Below are 14,712 nucleotides of genomic sequence, written 5' to 3' on the forward strand. Positions count from 1 at the left end.
CTACTTACCCTCGTGAGTCTTAAAACAATAATCACAGGTAGAACAAGGATTTTCCATATTGCAAATTATATTGAAAGCATCCAAGACTGTCCCAAACTGTGGTGATATGCTACACGCGAGTTCATCAAAATTGTTGGTGGTTGTATCACCGATCGTGGCAGAGATGGTGGTAACAGAAGTGGTAATGGGAGGAGCAGCGGTTGTTTGAGGAGCAGTGGTAGTAGGAGGAGCTGTGGTTGCTGGAGGAGCAGTGGTTGCTGGAGGAGCAGCGGTAGTGGGAGGAGCAGCGGTTGCTGGAGGAGCTGTGGTTGCTTGAGGAGCTGTGGTAGTAGGAGGAGCTGTGGTTGCTGGAGGAGCAGTGGTTGCTGGAGGAGCAGTGGTAGTGGGAGGAGCTGTGGTTGCTTGAGGAGCTGTGGTAGTGGGAGGAGCTGTGGTTGCTTGAGGAGCTGTGGTAGTAGGAGGAGCAGTGGTTGCTGGAGGAACAGTGGTAGTGGGAGGAGCAGTGGTTGCTGGAGGAGCAGTGGTAGTGGGAGGAGCAGTGGTTGCTGGAGGAGCTGTGGTTGCTTGAGGAGCTGTGGTAGTAGGAGGAGCTGTGGTAGTGGGAGGAGCAGTGGTTACTTGAGGAGCAGTGGTAGAAGAAGGAGCTGTGGTTGCTGGAGGAGCAGTGGTAGTGGGAGGAGCAGTGGTTACTTGAGGAGCAGTGGTAGTAGGAGGAGCTGTGGTTGCTGGAGGAGCTGTGGTAGTGGGAGGAGCAGTGGTTGCTGGAGGAGCTGTGGTAGTGGGAGGAGCTGTGGTTGCTGGAGGAGCTGTGGTTGCTTGAGAAGCTGTGGTAGTGGGAGGAGCAGAGGTTGTTTGAGGAGCCGTGGTAGTGGGAGGAGCTGTGGTAGTGGGGGGGGGCATTGGTAATGCGAGGAGCTGTGGTAGTGGGAGGGGCAGTGGTAGTGGGAGGAGCAGTGGTAGTGGGAGGAGCTGTGGTAGTGGGAGGGGCTGTGGTAGCAGGACCAGCACTGGTTGGTATCGTACCAGCCGTAACTGGGTTATTTGTGGTCGGAGCTGAAGTCTCTCTTGTTGATGATGTCCTTATGGTGAAATCTATGTAACGAGGGTCATCATCGTTTTCTGTGTGTAAAAAAAAAAAAAATGTTTAGTTTATTTTAGTTTGGGGCTACATTATTAAGCTCTATTAAATAGTCAAAAAACGGACTCATGTATACGTACCATCAAATGTCACCACCACTTTGACATCCCGACCTCTTGTAAAGGCCAATGCAAGAGTGGAACGACTTACACTGTATCTCTGCCCCCCATTCTGTTTCAATTCAAGTGGCCTTGTCTCTGCAGCTTGATAGCAGCTCCTTGTCTCACTCTGTAAATAAATCAATATACAACTTAAGTCAATGTGCAGTGAGGAGTTTTCTCGTTTTAGAGCAGTTTTACTGTTCTTTCACTTCCAAATAATTCACAGTCGATTACGACTTACCGGCCACTGGCTATTCAGTCTTTGGTCGTCAACATACCACACATGGTCTTCACAATCATCATCATCACAAGTAACTTTCAATTTTGCATCCTTTGTTACCTGTACTGGGTCACAGCCGTCAGTACAAGTAATGCTGTAGCATAACAGATACATAGATCATTTGGTTAACACAAAGCTAGAATGTTTACATCTCAAAAAAAAGCTGTCCTGTAAAATGATCTACAGATAAACTACAAACTACTTATGCCATACCCAATGACTAATAAGCAATTAGTTTAATTTCATTTTATTAAGTTCTTAGCTTGTTCTGGTAATGTATGATAGGTGAGGGTGACCGGATCAGAACAGGTGAAATGCAGGACAGGAGATTCGTGGTGATAGTGGTAATGAAAAGTAAAACACAGCAGTCAAACACTGAAATTATTTTTATATATTAATTCAGCTGTCTGTTATAAGAAATAGATAATGACTGTGTTATAGTCATAATAATTTAATTTTCCTCCGTATTTTTATTTTTAACTCAACAATATCATTACACCGGCTGGCAATAGCTGTTTATTAATTTGCGACACAGCTGTAAACTACTAAAGAAACCCAGCCATAATAGAATATGTTTTTTTGTTAAATGACTGAGAAAAGGCCTGTGGTTTACACAGGCGTAAGATATTAATTTATTCTACAGCATGAAGTACATCTTATAAATGCCCCACAATTGTATTATAGAGCGTAAGTGTCTGAAAAATGAGACTTGGAAATTGTCACGGACATTAAACATCATTGGCCAAGACTCTTACTACTTGTCCGTGTACACAGGCTGACTTTGGTCACAAACTATTTTAACTCTTACTTGTAGATTGATCAATTCACAGAAAAACGTGTATAGTAGTTGTGTTGTAAGAAGCTTAGTGATGGTGACGTTTAAATCATACGACCGCATAGTAGTCTGTTTATAGCCTAATAATAGCTTTTTACTTCTAGCGATTTCATTTATGCTTCAAAAATCTGAAAAGTGGTGTCCATCTGGGAATATTATCTTGCTGAAGAAAACAAGTAAGTATCAAAAACTTGTGTCTGCCATAAAGATAATTTTTGGCGAAAGTCCAAAATCCAATAAAAAAAAAATCCCATAGGCTTTTTGTCGAGGGAACCAGGGTGATGCTAACTTCCGGGTGAGCCTACAAAAATACTTCATCCCTACATGGGATCGCTGCCTGCAAAATGGACGGGAAGTTGGCTTAAATGAGGCCAATGCTTATGACAGCTTTTGTTGCAGGAAAATGACAGTTACACCTGAAATACTCAGTCAGATAGGTCTAAACAATACTAATGAGAATATTGTGTTAGTGCTCTTAGTGATCAGTAGCCTACCTTGCCTTTGACATCTTCTTAGGAGTGAGAGTGATGCATATGGATGCAGAGTCGTCCACATTATTGTCAGCTTTGTTTATCACTTTGAAATGATACTTATTAAATGCAAATGGTGTTGGTACGCAGTCTTTCCTTATTTCGTATTTCAGTCCGTCAGAACTAAATTGGCATTTACAGGGGTTCGCTGTGAATAAACAAGGAAAATCATTATACTACTGCGATAATGATTGTCTCCCAGAACTTTTAAGATTAATGCTCAGTTAGTGAAACAGATACTCATGTTACTGTGTTCAGAAATTTTGTTAACAACAAACACAAATCATGGCACACTCCCTTATCATGGGGATCAGACTGTTTCATGAGCCCAGGCACATTTGTTATGTGCTTTCCATCTGTTTGCATTTAATGCTTACATGTGAAACCATCGAACATTTTATTTTAACATTTTATCGAACTGTTTTTCTCATTGCTATACACAACTTGTCTATCACTGGTGTGTATTGCTTTTGTGTTATCTCCCAGGCTTACTTAATGACACGGTTGTCCAATCTTAGCCTAGCTACCATCTGTTCAAACATAAGGCAGCACAGTTAACACTACATTTGTTTGGGGTAAGGATTTCAGCTTCAGTTAGTTTTGGTGTCTTCAACGCGAACTCCCATTAATGTGCCAGATGGAGAGGTTCTGAGTGAGGAGCATAACTACGACTTGTTTTCACACTCAGTTTTGTCGCAGCACTGGAGAAAGAAGCACGCTGGACTGTATCCCCCAGTTAGCACAGCTGAAGTTTCAGGTCGCGGGGACGTAAATTTTTGTTTGTGAACCTTTCCAGCATTCGCTTTTCAGGATTAATGTTGGCTTGTCTGCCCTGGTCATCTTGACTCTTAGTTTATTTTTCGTCTTCTCTAAGTGCTTTTCTACATGTCTGGTCACAGGAGCCCTCGATGTTATGACATACCTAGGCTCAAGGTGAGGTTACCGGAATAACTCTTTGAATACCTCACCCTCAACTCCAGTGACTGCCTCAGCCAATGCGCTGACTGCACGTTCTTTGTCAATAATTTGTGGATTTGACCTCATCCATGTGCATATCCAAAGGTGATATTTTGCCTGTTTGTGTGGTTTTATGAGAAGTTTCCTGTCGGACGACCCTTTGGAAAGGTGGGTCTTTAAGTGATATAGTATAAAAATGCTCAATTGCCTGCATAATATTGTGATGAGATGGCTGAGTGGGTTCTGCATATGACTTGAGTCGACGACCAGAGTTTGTGTCCAACGTTTTCAGGTATTTAAAAGGACAAAATACCAAGTTTGTAGGGAGTCCCAGCAGCGAGGTGATCTACGGCTGCAAGACATCCTAAGACATGGAGGCATAGTTCCAGTAGTACTACTAAACTATTCCGACTTTGTAACTTCTATTTGACTTTATTGCCTTTCTGGAGAAAATGTTCCCACATGGAGCTCCTTTTAGCTCGCTTAGCTTTCTCCATTAGACTGTTCTATTGAAGCCATTAACAGTAAAGTGTTTGTATTTAAATTAGCCTATAAAGGTATGAATTAAAAAATCAAATAAAGACAAGTGTGTCACATCAGTACAGGAAGACATTTTGGCTCTGATTTTGAGTCAATGGGTCAAATGACTTGGCATCTATTGAAAAACAAGGTTGACGTATTCATGAAAAATGGTGATTGTTCTTTACATAACTGGTCAAAAATTTGACAGAAATGATAAAAATGAACAGTTAAAAGATGACGATGATGATGGATAGCTTGACACGCATCGCAAATCTAACTGTGGTGGTGGGATTTGCAACTCAGACAATCAACAGCTAAATATTTAAATAGGTTACTTTGACTACGCTACTCATTATACATTTCTTAACCTTGAAATAAAAAACGGTAAAAAAAAAACACAGTTCTTACTGCATGACCACTGGTATCGTTTGTTATCGTCGTTTAGATTGTCCTTGTCATGCATTGAAAGCTCGATTTTTTCTTTTTTGTCTACTGACTCTGAAGGTTTTGCTTCGATTCTCAATGAAGATCTGGCAACTCTGATATGTTTCTTCGTCTGAAAATGAAAAATAAAAAGAAGGATTTATAAATAATACAGTACACATTGTCGGATGGGAAAAGCTGATGAGAATAAACCTATTGATGGTAAACGTGAAATTTTACAACCACTATAAATTAAACGCTCAGTTTTGAGACTTGTTGCATTCGGAGAATCTGCATACACTTTGAGAAATACAGCATTCTTAACAAGTCAGGCCTTGGTGTTTATTCGGCAAATGTTCTACATGAAGATATTTTTTACTTTGTGTAAAAATATTTGCATACTGGCAGATCCGGTCAGTCGAGACACGTTTGATGCCAGGTCTGAATTAACGTCTGCTCTCTCTCGGAGCACAAACTATTCAGCTATAATCCTATATGCCTATCTTCGAGTAAATTATTTTAGAGACCCCCATGAAGCTCAGATAACTCAAACCCTGGAGCTGGTGGTGGTTAGTTAAAAATACCATTGATGTTTAATGGAAATGGAAATATTTTACCGCTTTAGCAGCTGAATCCCTGCTGCAGAAAGCAAACATATCCACTTCTGAAGAGGAGAAAACGTTCCACGCCTTGAGTTTCACTTGCACAGATCCTGCGAAATCAAGCTCACATCAACACAACCTGCACACATGCACAGCTGAGACTTAAGAAATGCAATGACGTAATCTTCTTAACCCTCCTGTTGTCTTCACATTCTGTATACTTCCCTTGTCCTCCAGGTCCAAAATTAAATAGAAAAGATAAATATCTAAAATAAAGCAATTTAATTTCATTTTAAATGCCAGATCTATTTTGCATGAAGAAACAACCTGTCATCCATCAGAAACTGTGTGAACATCAGAGTTTTCCCTTTTTACAGTGCAGAAAGACATTCTACATTCATTCAGCTGACACCACTCATTTTTTCAACACAGCTGTCACATGTTTCTTTACTAAAGTAGATTTTTATTATTATTATTTGTTAAGGTACTGCGAAGGTGGTAAACAACATTTTTAATTTTCTTCATCAAGAAATAGTACTTGTATAGCCCAAGAATGTATCACAAATGCAGCAACACTAATGTAAATGACACTTTGATGGTCGTGTCCGAAACTGTTCGAAATCTGATCTTTGAAAGTTGTGTATGGGGTCATGGAAAGGTGACGGAACACCTGCATGAGAAGGTTTTAGTTCAGTCTGAAATCAATCAGCACTGTGTGTGTTTGTGTGTGTGTGTGTGTGTGTGTTTGCCCGCGCATGTTTTGTGGTTTGTAACTGACTCTGTGATGGTGATTTTAACTGCTGGGTCAAAAATGACCCAAAGGCAATCTTTGTGGTTGTGGTTTACAGCTTCATATGAATAAAGGCAATATTTCCATTTTTTCTAATGTTAGGGTCACTTTAGGAAAAGTTATAAAATTTCAAGTTGAAAAAAACAAACATTTGCTGTTAAACACAGTTTCAGAGGATTAAACAGGAGGATTACATTGTGTTGAGTGTAAGTGTTTCAGAAATCATTGTTTTAACTCATATACTGTGTAGGCTCCAGTTTTACATACCATGTATCCGATGTCCAATATGAAAAACATCCTTCCTTGTATTCATCTTTCTGGTCTCAGTGAATGAGTTATCGTCTCCAGTCAAGGAGAAAAGCAGCAGCACAGGTGCTCCTCTTTCAAGTGAAACACTGACAGTTATATCTGTAGAGGCTAGACAGTCGTCCTTCCCTGTCACCACAGAGGCCTGAAGACCGGATACTTTCTCCAACACACAAACCTGCAATACGTGAAGAATTACAATACAGAGAAACACATACATTTCCCTCTCAGGTCAGGAGTATAACAACATGTTTTATGTGTAAAGCACTTCGTAAGGCTGGTTTAAACAAGTTCTATAGAAATAAACTCTATCATTACTATTACTATAACATTATTTCACAGGCCACATTCTACAGTCATCTCATCATAGAATGAGTAATAGCTTGCAGTGTTTCCCACATTTGTGGCAGTATCAACATTGGCCGCCACATATTGATTTTCTATTTTTGGAGCTTTGTGTGTGTCTCTCATTCAAGACGGTGCACCTGTAGGTGAACAGCATGATGTTATATACTCGGATACAGTGGATGGTGGTGTGGTTCTCAATCCGCTGGTAAAACCAATGAAGAAGAGAAGGAGGACCGTTTAACGCAGTTGGCTTGACCTTAACTTCCTCTGCAAAGTAGACGGCTGGCCTCATTGTCGAGATCAAGCATCCACAAAGAGCCCCAGGTCTTGAAGCCAGTTTTGTCGTGGCCAAGTCGTGTAATTACATTGTCATGTGATGCACTGGGGACTTTTTCCAAAAGCTGACATTTGTGAAAGACACATCTGTTAAATGGTAACAAAAGCCTCAGTCCGGGGAAATGACTCGTTTTACTGTCAACATTTGAGCAATTTAGAAAGTCTAGGAAAAGGCGCCTGATTAAATTATTTGATCCTCATTCAAGTTTGCACGGCACTGATCCGGAAATTAGTCGACTCGGTCGACAGAGGGCTCGAGTGTGCATGCTCTATGGCACCCCAGCTGGACAGCCACCACCACAATTAAAGTCTGATTCTGTGGGAAACATCCACTGTGGGAGCTCAACTTTTAAACCTACCATATGCAACTCCTGCTGCTAGAGGGCTCTCTAATAAAACAAGACTCTCCAGAATAAATAGTATGTTGGTAATAAATAGTTGTTAGTCTAGTGTACTGAAGGATAAGGCTTCACAATTGGGCAACCACAAAAAACGGTAATATATGTATCAACAATATATCAATGCTCAAACACAATAAAGAATAATCTATTATGTATGTCTTGTTGCAAAGAGTTATTGATCATTTCTTTATTATTGGTAATTTTTTTGTGACCAATGTCTTTATTTCCCTCTTCTCGCAAATGAGCGTGTCTGTACATCGTTTATCTATTAATTATAAAAACTGGATGCAGCATTAAAGATACCTGAAGTCTACCTTGATTGATTAAACATTTAAAAACTGTGGCACTGATTAGCCGAGGCATCAGCTCAGAGGCGGGTGATGGATCCACTGTGCTGTTGCCACTAATGAGGTGATGGGACTCCTCGAATAAAGGTTACATTTAATTTCTTTAATTTAGAGCGGCTTTACTCCTCAATCAACTCAATCAAAATCTCAAGTTTAAGGAGGCACAGTGCAGGTGAAAATGTTATTTTGTGCACTGGTCATTGATGGGATTTTGAACAAACATGTTTTCTTTTAGACAAGAGGAAAGAAAAGAATCCAAAATATACGTATAGATGTTTATTTTATTAAACCTTAAATAAAAAAAAAACTATAGGTAAACTTATAAGTTATCACTTGAGATTCATCTCCCTAAATCTTATATTTCATACTCCTCCATCACACTCATATAAAAACATGATGGAAAGGCACACCATGCCGCTTGTTTCAGTTTTATTGATAGGGAACAACAACATGTTTATTCGATTAATGTTGATTCACCTGCAGATTTGTAGACATTTCGGGGAACGTGACCATGTTCGATGCGTAAATGATCAGCTGGTGGCAGCCGGGCCCAAGCTGCTCCACCATTTGTGGAGTCACTGTGATGTTCTGGGGAACGTTTCCTCTGACAACAGACAAAACGGGCAACAACATTTCATCGCTCTCGATTCTGTAGGTCACATTTGTCCCTGTCGGAAGTAAACAGACAAATATATTTTAACAGTTTAAACTGTTAGAAAAAGAATAAATAACAAACACCATAACCCGACGCTTCCAAGCAGTGGACAGGAAGCATTATGGTCTATTACGGTCCTCTCACCTGCATTTACTTCCATTTGAATCTGAAATAGCTCTTTGTAAAGAGCTTTGCAGTTGGCTGCATGAAAGGACAGTTTCCCAGCATAGCATGTGATGACACCAAAATTTCTGATGGGCTCTTGAATGTCTATTATTTTCTGAGCTGTAATGTGTGAGTCACTGCCGGTGCATTCAACTTCCACAACAAATGAGCCCGGGTGAGAATATTTATGCACCACTCCGCTCTCCAACCTGAGAAGAAACATGTGTAGAATCAGTTAGCAAAGAGCACATCACGTTCCTCTGTGGAGAAAAAGTATGTATTTTAAAAATGTGTTGCACACGAGTTGAAACATCTTCTTCCCTTCTAAAGTGGAGCTGTATTCACATTAATAATAAGAGATTTTGGTCTAATTTATGGGTTGATCAAAAGGGTCAAATAAAGATATAATTGTTGTTTGTTATTTTACTGGACTGTACTTTTTATTTATTAGCTCTCTTGTGAGCTTTTATTCTCTGCACTAAACATAATAATGCCGGTCTGGCTCACAGGCAGATGCTGGCACACCATGAGGCTAGATTTGGCCGGCCAGATGAGCACAAAAATAAAAATGAGTAAATATTAAGACATATATCACTGCTAATTCTGTTTTTATTTTGTGGGACAGAATGTAGGATCCCATATTACCAGTTATTTTTCTGAATCTGAGCATGGCGGGCAGAGTGACAATTTGTGCAGGATCCTAGTTCTACGGAAGCCCTGAGAGCTGGCTGAAAAAAGATTATCCTCACAAATCTTTTTAGTTTAGACTTCAGAGTAAATAGATCACCTATTATATAGACAGATATAGATTTTTTTTCTCATTCAGTGCTTCGGTATAAAACCATTTAGCATCTTAACTGTACAAAACAAAAGGTTCTTGCTTTTGGCTGATGCTCCACCATTACATTTTAGCCTTGGCCCTCCAAGGGAAAATATTTGGAGAAGGATGTGTTCTACCTGTAGAGTAAGTGTAGGAGTAAAACTGTAAACTTTTAATGGGCAGTGTAAAATAACCTTTGTAGCAGCATTTGCAATTCAGTTGTTTTTCCAAGTTTTTCTTGTCTGAACTTCCAGAGCATTTATGTGAGTTTAAAGGTGCATTATAATGGTTTACTATTCCATCCCTATAAAGATAGGGAACTTAAACAAATAGGCTGAGATATCTTGAGTTACACCTGTCAGAAACACAATTTTCATTTTTCAATTTTCATTACGGGAAACACTGCAGTATTTCCCATAATGAAAATTCAGTGGCATGTCAATTAAAAATGTTTATTCTTATTTTGAATCCAATTAGTCAGACACAGTCAGTCAGTCGGTCTGCACAAGACACTACTCACCCCTCTGGACTGTGCAGAGAAATAATGTGACCATCTCCCGTATTCAGCTTGCAATGAAGCTCTCCCCACGGCAAATCTAAGAGCCTGTTCACACTGATGCTGACGTCATCAGAAACGGCAGCCATAGCGCTCACTGACAGTGTGAGTCCTGGGAGGGGGGGGGAGAAATGAGCAGAGGTGAGGCAAAGTGCCTGCAACAAACCGAACAAAGACAGTAAGACAGACCAGCTTCTTGGAACAAGATTGTAAACGATGATCTTGTGTCCAGAAAAGAGTTCCACCTAGCAGCACTGACAACATCAATCCTCTTCGCTTTACCATGGTTACAGTTGTTCAAGGAACAAGTCTCTGTGCTCGGTCGATGCCTAAGAACAAGTCAGGAATTTCTTGTGCCAGGCAGGACAAAATGAGGTGTCATCAACTATGATACACTACACAGCAGACATATGACTCAGGCCATCTGGTCTAAGAAACTATCGTGACAACATAAAAAGAACACAGACAACTCATTCAAGTCAAGTCAAGTGACGAGCATGGAGGCCCTGACGGTCAAAACACAACAGTGTTGTAATTACGTACATTTCTGTGAAATGTTGTGTTTTTCTGAAAAATGTTAAGTGTTTTGTGAAATTATCAGTTCAGTTATTCTTTTATAATGAAGATGAATTTTTTGCCTGGGACTAAAGGGTGGATATTACAACAAAAACAAAACAACAACACATAAACACCAGTGTCGGCTACTTGGCCAAATTGTCATTTTAATCACCAGTATTGGTATCAGCCCACAATTTCACAATCAGTGGGCCCTTATTTCATTTCTACCTGTGTCTGGTATGGTTTGCACATCAAACCTTGAGTTTGTGAGGACCATATCCTGAGTTACCTGTTGTGTTTCTATGCTGGTGTTGGTGTTGATTACCAAATTAAACCCAATCGGCTCCATGTCCTGTGATAGCTCTCTTTCTTCCAACAACATTTATGTGCTGTGGTTTAACGTTCTTAAACTATGCAGACTCTTTAAAAATACAACGCCAAGTCTGTGAAGCATGTCACATACGGTGGATTGACACTAGCTCGCCAGTTACTGAGGCCAAAAAAGTTTCTGCTCGTCTCCGACTGGATGCAGAAAGTGTGATTCCCGATTGAAACATTAACCCTAACCCTAACCCTAATAATAGAGATGGATTATATTCGAGTGACCCACCTTCTCTGCAGTGGTAGTCCAAAGACAGGTAGCTCCCCAGCTGAGGACAGGGTTCACCAAAGGTGTGCACAACTTCAGTGATCTGGCAGACCTGACGACCATGGCAGTGAGCTGAGAAACCCATGGAGAGCATAATCAGCTACTGACAACCCACAGCAATGATAATGAGTTGGAAGAGCAATTACAGCTGAATGACTATGGAAAGTTTTTTTTCTAGAAAGACTTATGCTGTTATTTAACTAATTATCCTACAAATAACACCTCAGAGAGGGATCAACATTTCGTGTTTATCGTGAATACTGTTAATTGCACTTGTGTGAAGGTCTCATCATGAGCTCAGAACAAAAACACTTCACATTAAACCCACACACACTCACACAGAGGCCCTAGGCTGCTCATCTTTAGTTTCCTGTCCAAGGACGCTTTGATATGCAGACAGGATGAGCAGCTGAAACTACAAAGCTGCAACTACCATAAAGACCTGCTCGAACACCTGAAACAAAGCCGCTGATACATCTTCTCCATTTCAAAAACAAGGCCTGTGTTTGTAAATGTTATGTTACAACGAAGAGTGATGAGAGCTTACTATTGAGAGCCGAAGTCACGCCTCTTCCGGTTTGCCCCACGGGACCTTATTTTAGAAAACTTTGTATGATAATGGATGGAGAGGGACAAATAATTTTTTTTAATCTTGTTTGATTTGACTCACAGTTTGTTGTAATTAAAGTAAAATGTCATCGAGTTTTGTGTTAAACCGCCAACTCAGGGGCGAAAAGGTACTAAATAAGGAGGATCACAATAAATCTGGTCATATTGACAACTGCAGTCGTGTGAAAGGAGAGGACTAATGAAACCAGGTCTACATTGTTTTAGTTACGTGTTTTGGTGCACTGTGTTGTGTTATATTTCATTAGATTTATGACACACTGCGACTTTCTCTTGTTGAAAATGTATCCTTGAAATGAACATTCATCATACGGGAAGTTCATGCCACATTTCATTTCGAAATGATTTGTCTCTCTTCGTTCACTACCACACAAAGTGATTCTGAAATAAGGGACAGGAAGTTCCTTTAGTCAGACATTTGATTTGCAGGTATAAAAGTACTATGAGGGAATTGTCTTGTTGACAAAATACAGCCTACATTCCCATTAACATTAAGCATTTTGTTTGGGGCGTAGGTACTGAAGCTGGAATATGTGATCAAGGGTTGAAATAAAGAACAATTCACAGTCTAATAGAAGTGTGGTTAAAAAAAGTGGGTATTATTAAGGGTCAGTTAGAGTCAATGAAGCCTTGTGAAATGTTAACTTAATGTAGACGAAGCATGCACAGCCTTTTAAAGCGTTTGTTTAGACACACCTATTAACAATTGTTTTGTGTATTTCAAGTGCATAAAAGTTTATAAGACTATCGCTAAGGGCATTAGCTCTCAGGGTTAAACCTGTCATGTAGGGAATTGGGAAGATCAGCAATTTGCAAGTTAGCAGAGATCCACAAATAACATGGCTGACTAGATACCTCATCCAATTAAAGGCAGATTAATGCTGAGGGTGCAAAATTGAATTTATAATCTGTTAAACTTTAAATCAGACAATTGGTTTTTTTTACACTCTTAAGGCCCTGACAACACCCTGACAATCCATACGCCATGCATTACTTTTAAATGTTATTTAATTCAACTCAACATGATGGAAATACTGCATTAATGAATATACTTTACATAAGATTTATGTAATTGAAATTCATAAAGTTAATGTTTGACTTTATCCAATGCAAGGTCAGATTTGTTCCAGGGAATATTTAATATTTAATTATCTTTCTGTGTGTGTTAGCTCAGTGGCAAACAAACGAAGAGCGTTATTAAAGGTCCCAGCTATCAAATGTTTGCTGGGAAAGGCTGCAGTGCCTCAAGAACCTAAACCAGATGAGCAAGTTTGTAAAATAAATACATGAACAGTTTGCTTTTGCTATCAGTTTAATGCATGAGTCAATATTTACTAGAAAATGGATGGAAATCATTGTTGTATCTTTAAGGCTATTAAGCTTTTAAGCTTTTACTGTGTGCTTTTTTTATTCCGCCTTATGTCCTAGGGCACAAACATTCTCTGCTGGTAATGTGTGAGACAATATGCGCATTGTGATATCCGGCAATCACTTCATCACAAGAGGACTGAGTTTCGTCGCGGTATTCATACATGCAGAACCTTTTCATGAGCCATCAGTGTTTGTGTCCCTATTCAAGCTGCGAGTGATTATTGTGCAGATCAGATCAGTTAACAGCGCTGGGTTGGGTAATTGTGTAACATTCAAATAATAAGTTATCATAACAAGATAGACAACTACATAATATAGAAATAATACATGTTTGTATTGCACACAAAAACAATCTGACCGTGTTTTTACCTCTCAGTGCTTCTGCAGCGTCCACCCAGCCACACTGAATCTGTGTGGGTGATGTTAGCAGTGGGGATCGACAGTAATGGATGTTCTTCCGACCATAGAAGCCGCCATCTATCATTAAGACTCGACCAGAATCACAACGTAGAGTGGTGTTACGACCTGCACATGCAATGGATCTCCCAGACTCTGTAAAGAATGCAAAATGAATAAAAGTAGCAATGCATCATATAGTGATTCAGGAGGCTGTGTTTTTTTTTTTTATAAAGTATGATTCAGAACACATACCAAACTGGCAGATGAAAGGCAGTCTTTTGTTGCAGTCTCTTGTTGCTTCCCATTGAAAGCCTGAGTCTCTCAGTATGTGTCCACAGGCTGCTCCTGGCTGTGGGCTGCTCACCCAGCTCGAATAGGTGATTTCTGAACCGTCCAGCCAAGTGAGAGGACCTGAACAGGAATGGAAAACGGCTGAACATACGTTGTTTTACACGTGTAAGTGGGGTTCATCGAGAAGTGGCAAAAGCTGTCGATTGAAGGCGGACGTCGGCACTTACTGGTTTTGAAAACCTTGGATGTGTCCAAATCTGTACATGTCATAATACGATAATGACTACGATTAATACAATTAATTTCTTCCATATTTCTTTTTTTTATGATTCTTATTGCAGTTGGGCAACAGATATAAAAAAAATGTCATGCCATCGAGTAATCACAGTCTTAAATTTGTCAATTTACGTCTCCCACTGTGAGCAGCCGGGGAGGTAAGGGGTGCTTTCTCCCAGACACCGCGGTAACATTCTGTTCCTTCAGCATCTAATCATCACCGTATCTCATACAAGAGACCGGCTCCATGATAGACCAAACTCCATATCCTCCCATCAATTACTGAGTGACTTAGGCAGGCACATTTCCACAGAGTAGTCCGTAGGGAGTTAGGAAGCGTCTTTGCCAACTCTCCTGTATCTCCTTTGATCAGATGAACAAACCTCATCAACAATCCATTAGCACAGCTTTTATCACAACTTCAAATAG

The 14,712-nt window shown here is 40.0% G+C and overlaps 1 protein-coding gene across 1 annotated transcript in view; it reads right to left on the minus strand.

Moving 5' to 3' along the window:
- LOC115588715 (polycystic kidney disease protein 1-like 2) overlaps nt 1-14,712 on the minus strand; it is a 41,674-nt gene that overhangs the window by 23,946 nt on the left and 3,016 nt on the right. Inside the window, exons 2-10 of the mRNA XM_030429489.1 lie at nt 13,969-14,127; nt 13,687-13,869; nt 11,281-11,391; nt 10,077-10,224; nt 8,716-8,945; nt 8,394-8,584; nt 6,446-6,662; nt 150-1,119; nt 9-109 (exon numbers count right to left, since the gene is read on the minus strand). Coding sequence (XP_030285349.1) covers nt 9-109; nt 150-1,119; nt 6,446-6,662; nt 8,394-8,584; nt 8,716-8,945; nt 10,077-10,224; nt 11,281-11,391; nt 13,687-13,869; nt 13,969-14,127 — 2,310 coding nt within the window. The remainder of the gene's footprint in view (nt 1-8; nt 110-149; nt 1,120-6,445; nt 6,663-8,393; nt 8,585-8,715; nt 8,946-10,076; nt 10,225-11,280; nt 11,392-13,686; nt 13,870-13,968; nt 14,128-14,712) is intronic.

This window comes from Sparus aurata, chromosome 9 (genome assembly GCF_900880675.1).
Source record: "Sparus aurata chromosome 9, fSpaAur1.1, whole genome shotgun sequence".
Classification (NCBI taxonomy): Eukaryota; Metazoa; Chordata; class Actinopteri; order Spariformes; family Sparidae; genus Sparus; species Sparus aurata.